The following is an 18,769-nucleotide window of genomic DNA, read 5'->3' as shown; positions in this document are numbered from 1 at the left end:
AGCATCAATGGATAGGAGGGCCCAAGGAAATAAATCCAGGCCTAAGCGGCTAAATCAAGTTGTCCCTAACCATGTGCTTGTGGCATGCAGGTCCAAGTGAAAAGCTTGAGACTGAGTGGTTAAAGTCGTGATCCAAGGCAAAGGAGTGTGCTTAAGAACTCTGGACACCTCTAATTGGGGACTTTAGCAAAGCTAAGTCACAATCTGAAAATGTTCACCCGGTTATGTGTTTGTGGTATTTATGTATCCGGTGGTAATACTGGAAAACAAAGTGCTTAGGGTCACGGCCAAGACTCATAAAGTAACTGTGTTCAAAAATCAACACACTACACTAGGAGAATCAATAATACTATCTGAATTCTGAATTCCTATGGATGCCAATCATTCTGAATTTCAAGGGATAAAGTGAGATGCAAAAACTGTTCAGAAGCAAAATGCTACTAGTCCCGCTCATCTAATTAGAATCTGAGCTTCACTTGAAACTCTAAGATATTATTGCCTCTTAATTTCTTTTTATCCTATTTTATTTATCTAGTTGCTTGGAAACAAGCAACAACTTAAGTTTGGTGTTGTGATGAGCGGATATTTTATACGCTTTTTGGGGGTAATTTCATGTAGATTTTAGTATGTTTTAGTTAGTTTTTAGTATAATTTTATTAGTTTTTAGGCAAAATTTATATTTCTGGACTTTACTATGAGTTTGGGTATTTTTCTGTAATTTCAGGTATTTTCTGGCTGAAATTGAGGGTGCTGAGTTAAAATCTGATTTAGGCTGAAAAATGACTGTTGATGCTGTTGGATTCTGACCTCCCTGCACTCGGAATGGATTTTTTGGAGCTACAGGAGTCCAATTGGCGCGTTCTCAATTGGGTTGGAAAGTAGACATTCAGGGATTTCCAGCAATATATAATAGTCTATACTTTACGTGAAGATAGACGATGTAAACTGGCGTTTAACGCCAGTTCCATGTTGCAGTCTGGCGTTCAGCGCCAGAAACAGGTTGCAAGTTAGAGTTCAACGCCAGAAACAGGTTATAACCTGGTGTTCGACTCCAGAAACAGCCCAGACATGTGAGAAGCTTAAGTCTCAGCCCCAGCACACACTAAGTGGGCCCAAGAAGTGGATTTCTACACTATTCATCTTAGTTTACTCATTTTTTGTAAACCTAGGCTACTAGTTTAGTATTTAAACAACTTTTAAAGACTTATTTTGTATCTCATGACATTTTAGATCTGAATTATTTACTTTTTGACGGCATGAGTCTCTAAACTCCATTGTTGCGGGTGAGGAGCTCTGCAGCGTCTTGATGAATTAATGCAATGATTTCTGTTTTCCATTCAAACACGCTTGTTCCTATCTAAGATATTCATTCGCGCTTCACTATGAAGAAGGTGATAATCCGTGACACTCATCACCTTCCTCAATCCATGAACGTGTTCCTGACAACCACATCCGTTCTATATTAGATTGAATGAGTATCTCTTAGATTCCTTAATCAGAATCTTCGTGGTATAAGCTAGAATTCATTGGCAGCATCCTTGAGAATCCGGAAAGTCTAAACCTTGTCTGTGGTATTCCGAGTAGGATTCTGGGATTGGATAACTGTGACGAGTTTAAAACTCGTGAGTGTTGGGCGTAGTGACAGTCGCAAAAGGATCAATGGATCTTATTCCGACATGATCGAGAACCGACAGATGATTAGCCGTGCTGTGACAAAGCATTTGGACCATTTTCACTGAGAGGATGGGAAGTAGCCATTGACAACGGCGATGCCCTACATACAGCTTGCCATGGAAGGAGCCTTGCATTTATGAAAGTGAGAAAGCATTATGTTGCAGAAATTCAGAGGACAAAGCATCTCCAAAACTCCAACATATTCTCCATTACTGCATAATAAGTATTTATTTCATGCTCTTTTACTTTTTACAATTAAAACTAAAAATTATTATTGATATTATATCCTGACTAAGAATAATAAGATAACCATAGCTTGCAAGCCAACAATCTCCGTGGGATTCGACCCTTACTCACGTAAGGTATTACTTGGACGACCCAGTGCACTTGCTGGTTAGTTGTGCAGATTGCAAAAGTGTGATTGCAATTTCGTGCACCAGATGTATAACAGAATTCTATTTATTGTTCCATTTTATTTAATTTTGTTCATTGTGACTCGTGCTGGAAGTGAGCCGAACTGAATCAAACTAAACTAAGCTCAAGCTCGACTCACAAAAATTGCCTGACTCACAGTTTGACTCATTAATAATCAAAGCTATTTCTTAAGTTCAAGCTCACTTTACCAAAAACTCACGAGTTGACTCAAATAACAGGAAAATAAGCTATAATTCTATATCAATAAATTATAACTTATATATTAAAAAATATTACTATTTATGTATGTAAATTATATATTACTATTTTAATGTATATTTATAATATTAAAGGTTTAATTACTATGTTGGTCCCTACAGTTTCACCAAATTTTCGATTAGGTCCTTATATTTTTTTTCTTTTCAATTGGGTCCTTATACATTAATTTTTGTTTCAATTTAGTCCATGTTAACGTTAAACGTAAAAAAAATGTTAGTAAATTGTGAAATTACTTGTATACCCTTAGGGACTCAATTGAAAAGAAAAAAAGTATAGGGACCTAATTGAAAATTTGGTGAAACTATAAATAATCAATGAAAGATATTCATATAATTCTTTTTATTTTGTCAATATTATTCTTTTTGCTTATTTATATACAAATTGTACCAAAAATTCCTTTTATCTGTTTGCAGCTTCTTTTTATATCATACTACAGTAGCAGCCAAAATCTTGATGTCAATATAGAACATAGCGGCATGGCCTTATTAGCCATATTAGGAATTTATAGGATCACTTCTCAAATCTCAACACAGTTTAATAACTACAACATTTAATTAATGGATCGATTTTCACCCAGAATAACTCAAATTTTTGTTAAACAAATAGATATAACATACTCAATCAACTAAAAAAGAAGAAATTATCTCTAGATATTTGAATGATGAGTAGAATCTACTACACTATAACAAATTTAAACAACAATGATTCAAAAAGGCAGACATGATTTACTTATACAATTTCAAAGCAGAACACTTATACTAATGATCTAGGTAGAATATTTGAAATTGATACTTCATTGACCAAAAGATCCTTATCAAAATCATTTGATGTTGGCTCTTCTTTAATGTTTCTTCCAACTGAAAATGTAGGATGATTAGGAATAGGAAGTGTCATTGTCTCACAGCCACTGTGGACATTGTTTGTTGATTTACTGCATTTTCTTGTACATACAATAAATCAATATGTAACCTTAGATTTTCAAAGCCAACTAAGCTCTCAATCCACATCTATAATCTAATTATATTACAAACTCTACAAGAACATAAAATTTTCTTTCTTTTCCTCTAGATTTAGCAGCAAAGGGTGTTGTGATGCATTTTCTAGTGGTTGTGAATGCTTGGAGACCAGCCAAACTGAAGTTATTACAGCAGTGGATAGAAATATGTGATATTTTTCTCTTCCCTTTCTCTTCTAGGTACTCCTTCCTCTTCTCTTACTATATATGGCAGCAAGATGCTAGTAATAATGATGATGATGCCATATCACATTTTCAAAAAATGTATATGTGTTAGTGAGATTAAAAGTCCTAAGTATGTACCAAAGCAACAACACTAAGTACCTTAATTTTCTTAAGTAGCTCATAGCCTGTCATCCCTAGCATGCAATAATATGTAATAAGAAAATTAACTTTGGATCTCTACAAAGCAGAAATTAATCCAACTATTAGCCCTTCTAAGCAGCTATGTTATATGCAATTAGAGCTACAAAGCTTTGATTCATAATCAGGTAAAAGAGAGAAGAAAACTTACCCCATTCATGGCATTCTGCAAAACTGAAACTGAACTACAAACAGAATCCATGGATCATAGCCATCAACAAAATTTAGAATATAAATTTAGAATATAATTTGAGAAACAAGCAAAAGTTGCAAATAATTAAGCAAAACTGAAACTGAACTACAAATTCACACAACTTAAGAATTCACAACTTGAGAGACAGGAACTGAAAACAACTAAAAAATTGAAAAAAAAAAAACACAACACAATACGAATAAAACACCCCTAAAACATTCAACTTCTCCTTATTCCCAATCTCTGTCAATCAACTCTTCCTCAAAAACCAAGAGATTAAAATGGGACACCAAGATGAAGAAGAAAAGTTGAAATATCATCATATCTAGAATATCATTAACTATGTTGATCAATTAACTGGCTACACAAAAGATAAGAAAGTATAACAAATACCACAAGTAAAGAGCAATCACAGTTAATTCTTAAATACTTGATATTAGTCCTTTGAATATCTCACCTGTTCTCTGACCCATTAGGCAAATGAGCTCCATAGCTCCCCACTGAACCTAAGATTAGAATAGGGCGCTTCTTGAAGATTTTACCATCAGCATCGACACATGAAGAGCAGAGCAGCAAGGTGAGGTACGGTCAGGCGAGGCGTGGTGCGATGACACGATGCGCGGCGAGGCGATCCACGGCGAGGGAACGCGACGGAAGCAACACACCACCAACACGAAGCATAGCAGAGCAGACGCTAGGGTTCTTCATTTTTAGGACAAAATGCTAAGGGTTAGTTTTGGTATTTTGAAAAGATAGGGGTGGATTTAATTAGTAATTCTAATCAAATTAGGAGAATATTCTATTTTTAAACAGAATATTCCTTTATCTCAAATGATTTTGTCACGGTAAGGACTAAATTGAAAAAAAAAAACGTATAAGGACCCAATTAAAAAGAAAAAAAGTATAGAAACCTAATTAAAAATTTTGTGAAACTATAGATACTAATAGAATCATTAAACCAATATTAAAAAATATATAGTAAATATATTTATGTGTCACATTATTATTGGATATATTAATGAATCGGTTATTTTTGAATTTCTTAACAAACTAGAATAAAATCGATTTTTTTATAATAATAACAATAAACTCAATTGTTATCAGATCCAGTCAAACCGACCAATTTACATAATTCACTATATCATGGTTTTTTTTATTTTTTTAAAACAAAAATTAAAAATATATTTGTCTTTTTATCAAAAAATTTAAATTTAATTTGATTTAAATTGTGTAAATCGGTTGAATCAAATCGGATTTAATAATTATAATGCGGACAATTAGGTTTATTATTGTTGCTATATTAAATCGATTTTATTTTGATTTATTAAAAAATAAATTATTAACCGATTTAATAAAAATGTTCAATAATATCATGATATATATAAATATTTTTAAAAAAAATATTTTTAATATTTTTATTAAAATAATTTTTTTTAATTTATGAGCTCAATTTTAAGTTTAAGCTTGATTCAGTAACTTGCAAGTTTAACCTATGCTGATTCGTAAGCTGACTTGTTTTAGTTCCGACCTTAATTATGAGTTATTATTTTTATTTTTATTATAATTTTAAATATTTATTGTTGGATTAAATGATTTGACCTATTAGTATAACGGGATCCATTGGCGGTTTGGTTTTCAATAAAAATTCTTCCGTAGAAAATTAGAAATGACTCGAAGACATGGTGTTTTGAAGAATGATACCCCACGTTATCATAATTATCAAGGGTTCATTTGATGGCAATTCTCAGTCTCCAAACTCCGAATCCCATTCCCGCCATCACCACAACCACCAAACACTTGTTCCCTTTCACTTCTAGAAGGACCCTCTTTCTCCAAACTCCTTTTCTTTCCATTGCCATTGCCCTCATTCCACAAGCCCCACTTCTCCACTCTTCAGCTCAAGTTTCGCCCTCCAAGCCTCTCCTTTCTGCCATCGAAAACACCAAATCTTGGTTTCAGTTCTATGGTGATGGCTTCGCCATTCGAGTCCCTCCTGATTTTCAGGATATCATGGAACCAGAGGTAACTCATTCATTCATTCAAACTAACTGCACTATATCTGTACGAGTAATGCTAGGGAACAAACACTTTAGCAGCCAATTTTAGCCAACAATATAATAAGTTGCCAAACAAGCTCAAAGCAAACTAAAATGAGCTTTTGTTGAGTTTATATTTTGGATGGTTCTTCTAATTGTGTTTCGGATTTTTTTTTTCTCATGTTAAATATTGGCTTCAGTGTTTGTTGTGTAATATTGGGGATTAGCATTTCAATCGGCAATATCATTAGTTCTATATGATTTTCTTGTGTAAGACGTGAATTTGAATGTGATTAGTTGTTGGTAAACACTTTGAATCGGTACTGTGTTAAAATTAATCGTTATTTCTCTGTTCAAGTCTTTCCAATTTTTTGGAAAATTAGTTATTATAACAATTGAAAGTGGTTGGTGAAAGAATATGAATACATAGTTAGGAACTTGGAGTGTGCCAGTGATAACACAATGTTACTGTTGAAAAATGAAATGTTGTTAGTGAAATGTTCAGTTGAGTGAGCTGGTTCTCCATTTGCTTGTAGGATTTTAATGCTGGGCTGTCTCTTTACGGAGACAAGGTGAAGCCAAAGACATTTGCTGCGCGATTTGCATCACCCGATGGGTATTTTGATTAGAAAAACTCCCAATACCATGCTTCTTTTCTTGATATGCATTTAGATATGTTTAGATGGAAACCTCAGCATGTTGTCTTCGGTTGGAAACAGATATGAGGTTCTGAGTGTTGTTACTCGACCGACCAATCAACTTAAAATCACCTTCTTAGAGGTAATCAAACCGTTACTTTATTACTTATAATTACCTCGGTTCTCTTATTTACCTTTGTATCAAGTTCTTCATTTTGCATATTGCATATAGAATTCTCTCCAAAGAAATACTTGTAATTTTAATAACAAAGACTTGGCATTTTGCGTTTCTTACATCAGAAAAAGCTTTCGATGCCACTGCAAAGGCTTGGCCTTGTATTTTATCTTCTTTATCCTTTTCAATTGTTCCCCATTTGGTTCCTTTACGGTTCAGTATCAAGCTAGCATTAGTCTTTCTCGGTGCAAGATTTCGCTTTCATTAGTTACCAAAAACTTGAAGAACTTTCTTCTCTTGATAAGAAATTGATCTGATATGTTCTATTTAAACTTCGGGTATCTCTGTCTTTCACTAAGAATATGTGTTGTCTATCTGCCATCTGTTCCTGTAACAATGTTATTACAAGTCACTGTAACTGTGAATAGATTTATTTTTGTTGTTTGATTCTTGATGTAAAATCCAGAGAGAACTTAAAAATAACATATTCTTCTTGACCAGAGCAGGCTCAGGATATAACTGATTTAGGCTCCTTGAAGGACACAGCAAAAATATTTGTTCCAGGTGCATATTTAAGTTTCTGTAATCTGTATGCCTTGCATGGGTTCTGAAAGATGATTTTTCCTTCTAAGTTTATCTTTATGGCATAGAGCATTATCTAGCTGCATTAAGTTACTTAAATGATATGATGCACTTTATTGTGATTTCTTTTTATCTTAGTTCTTGTGTTTTCTTAGTTAGCCCTTGACTTACTTGTAGGTGGTTCAACACTTTATGCTGCGCGATCCATAAAAATAAAGGAAGATGATGGCTTTAGGTAAGTTGGTTTTCGGTGACTTGAGTTATACGAAGTTTTGGTTGGTCAAGTGATAGGTAAGTTTTTCTCTTTTTCAGCAGTCTCGAGTGTGAGTCTTGGGTAAGAGAAAAAAAACCGATGCTGGGAGAGTTAGAATCGGATTAGTAAGATTCCTTATAAGAGAGTTTGGATATCGATCTTAGAGACACACAAAAAGAAAAGAAGACTTGAACTATATAGGTCAACCTGTCAAAGGCTTTGTCTTTGAGGATAAAATCGATGTAGGAATTTCTATTTTTAAAAATAAAACGGTGAAGAAAAAAAAAAACGGGGTGTCTAAAGAAATGAAGGTCTACAACTATCTACGGCTTGGTTAATTTTGTAATTTGTATGTCATCTAGAAGCAACCTTGTTGAGCTCTATTACATGCCACATTGAGTCATTTCTTCCCCCCTATAACTCTTTAACGCAGCGTTGCCATTTCTGATTTCAGGACTTACTATTTCTATGAATTTGGTAGAGATGAGCAGCACATAGCATTAGTTGCAGGTGTCAGTGGTGGAAAGGTATGTTACTACATTTGCAAGTTGGAATTCGCAGATATCATTATATCGATGTCAAAACTTTTATAAAAGTTCAGACTCGTCACCTAACTATGGTTTAATACTATGTTAGTCCTTATTCCTTCATCAAATTTTCAATTAGATCTTTATAATTTAAAAGTTTGTAATTGAGTCTCCATATTAGATAAAAACTTTTAATGAAGTCTTTTCTAACTATTTTTTGTTATAAAAATACAAACTTTTTTTAAATATTTGTTTTTGTGTTTGATGTAGAATGAATTACGAAATATTCTAAAAGCAAAATATTTTAAGATTAGTGTGTTTTTTTCTGAAAAATAATTATTACTAAGAATCTACTTACAAAATTTTATCTTATATAAGGATTCAGTAACACTTTTTATCTAATATAAGGATCTAGTTAAAAAATTGATAAAAGTATAGGACTATCAGAATAATTAAACCTCCAACTAGTCTTTTGTTTTGAATGACCATTCAACTATAAGATTAGACGTCTGTAAAATAGTTTAATATTGATAGCACATATGGAATACAAGTTAAATCTAGGAATAATTTAGGTCAGCAACTCTAGGTAGTTGGCCCTCTAGGCTATAGCTAAGTACAACAGTACCGATGAAGCAACTCCTTACTACTAATGCATGCCAATCTTTCCTATAGTTCCATTTCCATCTGCATAAATTTCTGGTCCTCTATATTGTACAGGCAATCATTGCCGGAGCAACGGCGCCACAATCCAAATGGGACAGTGATGGTGTAAAACTTCGATCTGCTGCTGTATCGCTTAAAATTCTCTAGTCATAAGCTCGAATTTCTTAACTTGTTACTTTCACAGTTTCACTCATTTTTCCTATGCTATAGTAGCGGTTCTCAATATTTTTTGTAAAACTCCAGTGTATTGAAGATCAGTTTGATTCTTTTGGCATTCACTTGTATGAATGGCTGATAACGTTAAAATACAAACATCAATTCACTTTGCACTGTTCTGAATGTTAGGTTTTTTTGTTTTTAAGTTTTCAGAAATAATTCCAGTTTCCAAATTAAAGTATTAAATGCACACCAATGATTAGTAGCTTTCTGTCAAACTTAGATATCGATGTTTTGCTACTTCCATGTATGTTCATGTCATTTGCTAATCATAGCTTGAATTTGTTTGTTAGTTGTTAAGGATACTGAAGGAACAGTTATGGAATTAAAAGCTATGAGGTTTATTTTATAACAACTATGTTCGGTATATACTATAAAATTAGTCACTTATGCAAAATATATATTGAAACATAAAATACACATTAAAAATTAGTTAAACTACATATGTATTTATTTATATACATTGTAACAAATTTGATGATTGTTTTTAAGTATGTAGTATGTACTTAGCATTTTTTTTATCATAAATAACACCATTACTACTACAAACAGACCTTTTTTTATGTGGTGAACTTACATATGGTAAACGGTTTACAAGTCATTCAGTACTAAGTCTGTTAAAAATAAATCATTAATCATTCTCTAAGTGATAATTAATCCAAAATATCGATAAACAAATAACTTATCCAAAAAAAAATTGACGTTTAAATCAAGAAAAAGGGAAAAACAACACGTATATTTAGTGTACATATTACTTTGCTCAAAGAAGCAACAAACATAAGTGCAAGTGTATAACAAACTCCAACTACCGTTCTTCAATTCTTGTCCTACAAGGACAAAGTCTCCACTGAATTCATTTCCAAAACGGTCACCACAGCTGCTGTAACTTAGAAATAAGGCATTCAACCTCAACTCAGTAGTCCTTGAACTCCAGAGATGGCTTTGCGCCAAGCTGAAGCCATCCCAGCACAAGCACCGTCGTGGCACCTTGCATGTGAAAAAGCCTAGCAGCGGAAACGACAACAATGTCCAACACAAGAACAATATGGAAGCACTCACAACACAATATGGCAGCAACTATAACAAGCAAATATAGCAAGTAAAGCAATAACAAGAACACACCAAGATTTTAACGTGGAAAACCCCCTCAATGTGAGAGGTAAAAACCACGGGTCATCCAGACCAATGAAATAGCTCCACTATAATCAAATGAGGTACAAGAGAGTCTCAAACAAAGCACAAAAACGTGCATATAACCAGCCAAAACATCAATGCACCAAAGCTCACAAATAATAGGCAAGAAGATGAAATATACCCAAAAAACAGAGCTGATGTCGAAGCCAATTTCTCCCTCTGCAGACCTCCAATTAAAATCTCCACCGTTAAGAATGAAGAACAAGATGTGAAGAATCTACAGTTCAAATTTCACGTCGATCCAACGGTGAAAGAATGAGAAACTGCCGTTCCAAAATTTCTGCTCTGTGTAAAAACGGGAAACCTAATTTCTCTCTTGCGAAACCAATTTCTCCTACTGCAAACCTCCAATCAACATCTCCACCGATCAGAATGAAGAACAAGATGATAGGAATATGCAGTTTAAATTTCAAGCCGATCCAACGATGAACAACTGAGAAACTGCCATTTGAAATTTGCTGCTTTGGACAAAAACGGGAATTCTGTTTTTCCCTTTCTTTCTCACTTGGTGGCTATTCTCTCTTTCTCTCAAAATACCTCAAAAACTGAATTAGGGTTGTGACACTAGGGTGCAAGAATACACCCCCAAAATATTGGGCTTGGGCCTCACAAAGGAGAGAAAAAAAAAACCCAACAGCATGTTCTTCATGCTCCTCTGCGCTTGCATCGTCATCATAGGTGGGACAATGTGTCCATCACTGCCTCCTTCTGGTACTCAGCTCATTCTTCTCCTCTTTTGCTCCAATTTGTCTGCATAATGATCATTAGAGCATCCCAAGAATAACTTTTATGGACTAAACTGGATAGTCTCATTATAGATATGATGCATGATAGGGTTTAATAGCATCAATTAATCTATGTACTGACCCTACTTAGTGGGATAAGACTTTGTTGTTATTTTGTTATGGACTAAATCGGTTGAATATTGTAAATTTATCTGGTTTGGCTAAATGTTAGTAAAAATTAAATCATCTTGCATCATACTAGAACTTTCATGAAATTAGAAGCTATAAGAATCACAAGTGATGAAACTAGAAACTACAAGAATCACAAATCAAATTTTATCTTCTAGTCAAAATTAGAAGCTACAAAATTAAGTTGATTTTGATGAAACAAATAAAGGAAGAACCATGAAGCATCTATATGACAAATTGCATTTATCAACTTCATACTAGAAGAATCATGAATTGGAAGTCTCAAGTTAATGACTAAACTTAAAAGAGAATTTGAAGCAAAGTTGAATAAGGAATTTGACTAGTCAAGTTTTTACTAGTTTCATGAAATATTACAACTAGTGCTTAGTTGTTATAAAAATTATTATTTTATTATGAAAGTTTGCCTGTATAAAAGCTTCATATGTATGTTGTAATCTCTCTATATGAATGAAACACTACTAAAAAAATTAGTTTTAGCGACAAATTTTTAGTGGCCATAATATAATGGCTATTATTAATTTTGTTTAAGTTATGTTTTAGTGGCAATTATACATTTGCCATTATTATTATATTTTATAATGGCAATTATTATTATTGCCACTAAATTATTACTATCTTTTTACTTTTAGTTCTAATTTTTTTCCTCCAATAATGGCAATTATCACTATTGCCGCTCAATTTTTTACTTTATTTTTATTTTTATCATTTTTCCATCAATTGTCAAATATAGTAAAACACTCTCCCAAAACTCACAACGGCACAACCGCACTTTCCTCCATCGCCGACCACCGCTGCAGACCTTGCCATCGCCAACAACCGTCCATCTTCAAGCTACATCGTTGTTCCTATTTTTGTCCTCCACCTCAGATCCGCGTTGCTGTCTTTGTTTCTTCGTTTGTCTCAGATCTATGTCGTTATGGTGGAACTGGCTTCACTTTCATCTTCAAAAGCATCGTCAATGGCGGCAAGGAAGTTTGACGCGGAGGTTGAGGAGCTTCTTGACCGGATGCTTGCTCGTTTGGCACTCTACGAAATTCTAAGCTTGAGCTCGTGCTCTCCAATTCCAGCGCTATTCGCGAAAAAGTTCAATAATTTTCCTCTCTCTCTCTCTCTCTCTATTTTATTTATCAGCAATTTCTTTTTAGCTTTCAAATTTGAAGATTCTACTGTTGATTTTTGTGAATATTGTGTTAATTGTGCAAATTTTATTGGATTTCAAATTTGTGATTGTGAGGGACTCAGGAAAATCGGAATTAGAATATAATAGTAACAAATTGTATAATTTTAAGTTCTACCAATTTTGCTTCTATGATTGATGAGCGGATAATTTATACGCTTTTTGACATTGTTTTTAGGTAGTTTTTAGTATGATTTGGATAATTTTTAGTATATAATTATTAGTTTTTATGCAAAAATCACATTTCTAGACTTTACTATGAGTTTTTGTGTTTTTCTATAATTTCAGGTATTTTCTGGCTGAAATTGAGGGACCTGAGCAAAAATCTGATTCAAAGGCTGAAAAAGGACTCCAGATGCTGTTCGATTCTGACCTCCCTGCACTCGAAATGGATTTTTTGGAGCTACAGAAGCCCAATTGGCGTGTTCCTAATCACGTTGGAAAGTAGACATCTTGGGCTTTCCAGCAATATATAATAGTCCATACTTTGTCCGAGTTTTGATAACACAAACTGGCGTTTTAACGCCAACTTTCTACCATTTTCTGGCGTTAAACGCTAGAACTGGCATAAAAGCTGGAGTTAAACGCCCAAACTAGCACCAGAGCTGGCGTTTAACTCCAAGAAAAGCCTATGCACGTGAAAGCTTCAATGCTCAGCCCAAGCACACACCAGGTAAGCCCCAGAAGTAGATTTCTACATCATTTACTTATTTCTTTAAACCTTAGGTTACTAGTTCATTATAAATAGGATCCTTTACTATTGTATTTTATATCGGGAGATCTTTAGATCATTTTTTAGACTATCATTGTATCACTGTTGATCTCTTGATCACGTTTAGGGGGCTGGCCATTCGGCCATGCCTGGACCTTCATCACTTATGTATTTTCAATCGTGGAGTTTTTACACCTCATAGATTAAGGTGTGGAGCTCTGCTGTTCCTCATGAATTAATGCAATTACTACTATTTTTTATTCAATTCAAGCCTATTCTTATTATAAGATATTCATTCGCACTTCAACATGATGAATGTGATGATCAAGTGACACTCATCACCATTCTCACTTATGAACGCGTGCTTGACAACCACTTCCATTCTACCTGAAAACAAGCTTGAATGTATATCTCTTGGCCTCCTGGTCCACGACGCATGGTTGCCTCTCCTGACAACAGAGCCTTCCATTCCGTGAGATCAGAGTCTTCGTGGTATAAGCTAGAATCAATTGGCAGCATTCTTGAGATCCGGAAAGTCTAAACCTTGTCTGTGGTATTTCGAGTAGGATCTGGGATGGGATAACTGTGACGAGCTTCAAACTCGTGAGTGTTGGGCGCAGTGACAGTGCACAAAAGGATCATTGGATCTTATTCCAACACAAGTGAGAACCGACAGATGATTAGCCCTACGTAACCCGTAGCCGGACCATTTTCACTGAGAGGACGGACGGTAGCCATTGACAACGGTGATCCCCCAACATACAGTTTGCCATGGAAAGGAGTACGCATGACTGGATGAAAACAGTAGGAAAGCAGAGATTCAAAAGGAGCAAAGCATCTCCATACGCTTATCTGAAGTTTCGACCAATGAAATACATAAGTATCTCTATCCTATTTTATGTTTTATCTATCTTTTAATTATCAAAATCCTATAACCATTTGAATCTGCCTGAATGAGATTTACAAGATGACCATAGCTTGCTTCAAGCCAACAATCTCCGTAGGATCAACCCTTACTCACGTAAGATATTACTTGGACGACCCAGTGCACTTGCTGGTCAGCTACGTGGAATTGTGAAGAAAGTGTGTGAGATCACGATTTCGTGTACCAAGTTTTTGGCGCCGTTGCCGGGGATTGTTCGAGTTTGGACAACTGACGGTTCATCTTGTTGCTTAGATTAGGTATTTTTCTTTTTATTTTGTTCTTCAGAATTTTTAAGAACGAATTCTAGAGTTTCAGATGATGCTTTTATCATCACAGGAGCTAGTTGATTCCCATCAATTTGGTTGTTGTATGTAATGTCTTGCTGAAGCTTGGCTAGCCATGTCTAATCTTCTTAGATTGAAGTTTTAGACTAACATTGCATGATTCCTGGAATTCTTATTAAAAATTTTGAGCTTCTTATTTTCTTTTCCAAAAATAATTTTCGAAAAAAAATATTTATAAAATAATAAAATCAAAAATAATTTGTGTTTCTTGTTTGAGTCTAGTGTCAATTTTTAAGTTTGGTGGCAATTGCATGTTCTTATTTTTCTTGCATTTTTCAAAAACTTATGCATTGTGTTATTCATTGATCTTCAAGATTGTTCTTGATGATTTTCTTTGTCTGATCTTTAAATTCTCTTGTTTTGTGTCTTTTGTTGTTTCTCATGTGCATTCTCAAATTGTTAGTGTCTCTAGTATGAAAATTTCTAAGTTTGGTTTCTTGCATGTCTTTCTTTTCTTAATTTTTTTTTCAAAAATACGTTCTTGATGTTCATCATGACCTTTATAGTGTTCTTGATGTTCATCTTGACATTCAAAGTGTTCTTGCATGCATCCCTTGTTTGATCTTAGATTTTCATGCTTAATTTCATTATGTTATTTTTCTCTCTCATCATTAAAAATTCAAAAAAAATTCAAAAATATATCTTTTCAAGTCAGTAATATAGAGAATTGAAGATTCAGAACATACAACAGAGGAATTACAGAGAAAAAGTTGGGCGTTCAAAACGCCCAGTAAAGGATTTCTGGCATTTAAACGCCAGCCAGGGTACCTGGCTGGGCGTTTAACGCCCAAGGAGGTAGCCAAGTGGGCTTAAACGCCAGAATGGATACCATTCTGGGCGTTTAACGCCAGGATAACACCAGGGAGGTGATTTTGTTTTCAATTCAAATCTTTTTCAATTTTTCAAGTTTTAAAACTAATTTTTCAAAACCTTATCTTTTTCATATGCTCTCTTATCAATCATGTCTTTTTCAAAATCAAATCTTTTTTATTTTTCTTTTAATATTTTCGAAAATCCTTGCTAACAATTAATGTTGTGATTCAAAAATTTAAAGTTTGTTACTTTCTTGTTAAGAAAGGTTCAATATTTGAATTTTAGAATCATATCTTTTAATTTCTTGTTAGTCAAGTCATCAATTTTAAAAATCAAATCTTTTTTTTTAAATCTTTTTCAATCATATCTTTTCAATCATATCTTTTTAAAATCAATTTTTTTCAATCATATCTCTTTTAATTTGATTTCAAAATTTTTTTTCTAAATTCTTATCTTTTCAAAATTATTTTCAAATCTTTTTCAACTAATCACTATTTCTTATCTTTTTCAAAACCACCTAACCACTTTTTCACTCCCAATTTTTGAAAATCACTAACCATTTTTTGAAAAATCTTTTTAATTTTCGAAAACTCTCTCTCTCTCTCTCTCATCTCTTTCTATTTAATGACTAACACTTATCCTTCTTTAATAATTCGGACCCCCTCCCTCTCTATAAGTTCGAATTCTTCTCTCTACCTTATCCTTCTATTCCTATTTTCCTCTAATACCTCAAGGAATCTCTATACTGTGACATAGAGGATTCTATACTTTCTTGTTCTCTTCTCTTTCATATGAGCAGGAACAAGGACAAAGGAAATCTTGTTGAAGCTGATCCTGAACCTGAAAGGACTCTGAAGAGGAAGCTAAGAGCAGCTAAAGCACAATACTCTGAAGAGGACCTGACAGAAATTTTCAAAAAGGAAGCAGACAAAATAGACATGGCCGAACCCAACAACAACAATGCAAGGAAGGTGCTTGGTGACTTTACTGCACCAACTCCCGACTTCTATGGGAGAAGCATCTCTATTCCTGCCATTGGAGCAAACAACTTTGAGCTTAAGCCTCAATTAGTTTCTCTGATGCAACAGAATTGCAAGTTTCATGGACTTCCATTGGAAGATCCTCATCAGTTCTTGGCTGAATTTTTGCAAATTTGTGACACTGTTAAGACCAATGGAGTTGATCCCGAGGTCTACAGACTTATGCTTTTCCCTTTTGCTGTAAGAGACAGAGCTAGTATATGGTTGAACTCACAACCTAGAGACAGCCTGAACTCTTGGAAAAAGCTGGTCAATACCTTCTTAGCTAAATTTTTCCCACCTCAAAAGATGAGTAAGCTTAGAGTAGAAGTTCAAACCTTCAAACAGAACGAAGGTGAATCCCTCTATGAAGCTTGGGAAAGATACCAGCAATTGATCAGAAGGTGTCCTTTTGACATGCTTTCAGAATGGAGCATCATAGGTATCTTCTATGATGGTCTGTCTGAGTTATCCAAGATGTCACTGGACCATTCTGCAGGTGGATCTATTCATCTGAAGAAAATGCCTGCAGAAGCCCAGAAACTCATTGAAATAGTTGCAAATAACCAGTTCATATACACTTCTGAAAGAAATCCTGTGAATAATGGGACAACTCAGAAGAAAGGAGTTCTTGAGATTGATACTCTGAATGCCATATTGGCTCAGAAAAAATTATTGACTCAGTAAATCAATATGATTTCTCAGAATCTGATTGGATTGCAAGCTGCATCCAGCAGTAATAAAGAAGCATCTTTTGAAGAAGAAGCTTATGATCCTGAGAACCCTGCAATGGAAGAGGTGAATTACATGGGAGAACCCTATGGAAACACCTATAATCCTTCATGGAGAAATAATCCAAATCTCTCATGGAAGGACCAACAGAAGCCTCAACAAAGCTTCAACAACAATAATGGTGAAAGAAATAGGTTTAACAATAGCAAGCCTTTTTCATCATCTTCTCAGCAACAGACAGAGAATTCTAAGCAGAGTCTCTCTAGCTTAGCAACCATAGTCTCTGAGCTATCCAAGACCACTTTCAGTTTCATGAATGAGGCACAGCCCTCTATCAGAAATCTGGAGGCACAAGTGGGTCAGCTGAGTAAAAGAGTTACTGAAACTCCTCCTAGTACTCTCCCAAGCAATACAGAAGAGAACCCAAAAAGAGAGTGCAAGGCCATCAACATAACCAAAGTGGCCGAATGCACAAAGGAGGTGGAAGACGTGAATCCCAGTGAGGAAGACCTTATGGGACGTCCTCTGGACAAAAAGGAGTTCCCTATTGAGGAACCAAGGGAATCTAAGGCTCATACAGAGACCATAGAGATTCCATTGAACCCACTTCTGCCATTCATGAGCTCTGATGAGTATTTTTCCTCTGAAGAGGATGAAGATATTACTGAAGAGCAAGTTGCTAAGTACCTGGGAGCAATCATGAAGCTAAATGCCAAGTTATTTGGTAATGAGACTTGGGAGGATGAACCCCCTTGCTCACCAATGAACTGAATGACTTGATTAGGCAGACATTACCTCAAAAGAAACTGGATCCTGGAAAATTCTTAATATCCTATACCATAGGCACCATAACATTTGAGAAGGCTCTGTGTGACCTGGGGTCAGGCATAAACCTCATGCCAATCTCCGTAATGGAAAAACTAGGAATCTTTGAGGTACAAGCTGCAAGAATCTCACTAGAAATGGCAGACAAACCATGAAACAGGCTTATGGAGTTGTAGAAGATGTTTTAGTAGAGGTTGAGGGCCTTTACATCCCTGCTAACTTCATAATCCTAGATACTGGAAAGGAGGAGGATGAATCCATCATCCTTGGAAGACCCTTCCTAGCCACAGCAAGAGCTGTGATTGATGTGGACAGAGGAGAGTTAGTCCTTCAATTGAATGAAGACTACCTTGTGTTTAAGGCTCAAGGATCTCCCTCTGTAACCATGGAGAGGAAGCATGAAAAGCTTCTCTCAATACAGAGTCAACCAAAGCTCCCACATTTAAAATCTAAGTTTGGTGTTCAGAGGCCATCATCATGCTCTGAGTATCTATGAGGCTCCATGAGAGCTCACTGTCAAGCTATTGACATTAAAGAAGCGCTTGTTGGGAGGCAACCCAATTTTTTTATTTATCTATGTTGAATTTCTATTTTCCATTGTTATTTTATGTTTTCTTTAGGATGATGATCATGTGGAGTCACAAAAACAAAAGCAAAGATAAAAAACAACATTGATAATAGCACACCCTGGAGGATGAGCTTACTAGCATTTAAACGCCAGTAAGGGTAGCAGAATGGGCGTTAAATGCCCAGTCTGGCACCATTCTGGGCGTTTAATGCCAGAAAAGGGCACCAGACTGGTGTTTAACGCCAGAAAAGGGCACTAAGTTGGCGTTAAACGCCAGAAAGGGAAGAAAAGCTGGCGTTAAATGCTAGAAATAGGCAGCAACCTGGCGTTTAATGCCAGGATTGGCACTCAAAGGGGTGTTTACATGCTAGAATGGTGTAGGGATGAGAAATCCTTGACACCTCAGAATCTGTGGACCCCACAGGATCCCCACCTACCTTAATTCACTCTCTCTCTTCTTCACACCTTCCCATAACACCCTTCCCCAAATACTCCTC

General features: G+C 35.1%; 1 protein-coding gene and 1 non-coding gene across 2 annotated transcripts; one reads left to right on the top strand and one right to left on the bottom strand.

The window, feature by feature from the left end:
• Window positions 1–5,600: 5,600 nt before the first annotated feature.
• On the top strand, window positions 5,601–9,124 carry LOC107465440 (uncharacterized). The gene is made up of 7 exons (XM_016084415.3): window positions 5,601–5,960; window positions 6,511–6,590; window positions 6,694–6,754; window positions 7,294–7,351; window positions 7,547–7,604; window positions 8,077–8,149; window positions 8,867–9,124. Exons 1-7 carry the CDS (start codon window positions 5,673–5,675, stop codon window positions 8,957–8,959), a joined length of 711 nt encoding a protein of 236 aa, XP_015939901.1. The 5' UTR covers window positions 5,601–5,672; the 3' UTR covers window positions 8,960–9,124.
• Window positions 9,125–16,462: 7,338 nt separating this feature from the next.
• LOC127742363 (small nucleolar RNA R71) lies at window positions 16,463–16,570 on the bottom strand. Its single transcript, XR_008003552.1, has one exon. It is a non-coding gene; the product is annotated as a small nucleolar RNA R71 (small nucleolar RNA).
• Between the last annotated feature and the right edge of the window lie 2,199 nt (window positions 16,571–18,769).

This window comes from Arachis duranensis, chromosome 9 (genome assembly GCF_000817695.3).
Source record: "Arachis duranensis cultivar V14167 chromosome 9, aradu.V14167.gnm2.J7QH, whole genome shotgun sequence".
Lineage (NCBI taxonomy): Eukaryota > Viridiplantae > Streptophyta > Magnoliopsida > Fabales > Fabaceae > Arachis > Arachis duranensis.
The sequence above is the reverse complement of the archived record's forward strand: the minus strand, read 5'-3'. Positions and strand labels throughout refer to the sequence as shown.

What these genes read in the sequence shown, in the direction of transcription:
- LOC107465440 (XM_016084415.3), top strand. Translation starts at nt 5,673, where the DNA reads ATGGCAATTCTCAGTCTCCAAACTCCGAATCCCATTCCCGCCATCACC. An exon ending in CGATTTGCATCACCCGATGG is followed by an intron (nt 6,591 to 6,693) that starts GTATTTTGATTA and finishes GGTTGGAAACAG; the next exon opens with ATATGAGGTTCTGAGTGTTG. An exon ending in CAGGTGTCAGTGGTGGAAAG is followed by an intron (nt 8,150 to 8,866) that starts GTATGTTACTAC and finishes TATATTGTACAG; the next exon opens with GCAATCATTGCCGGAGCAAC.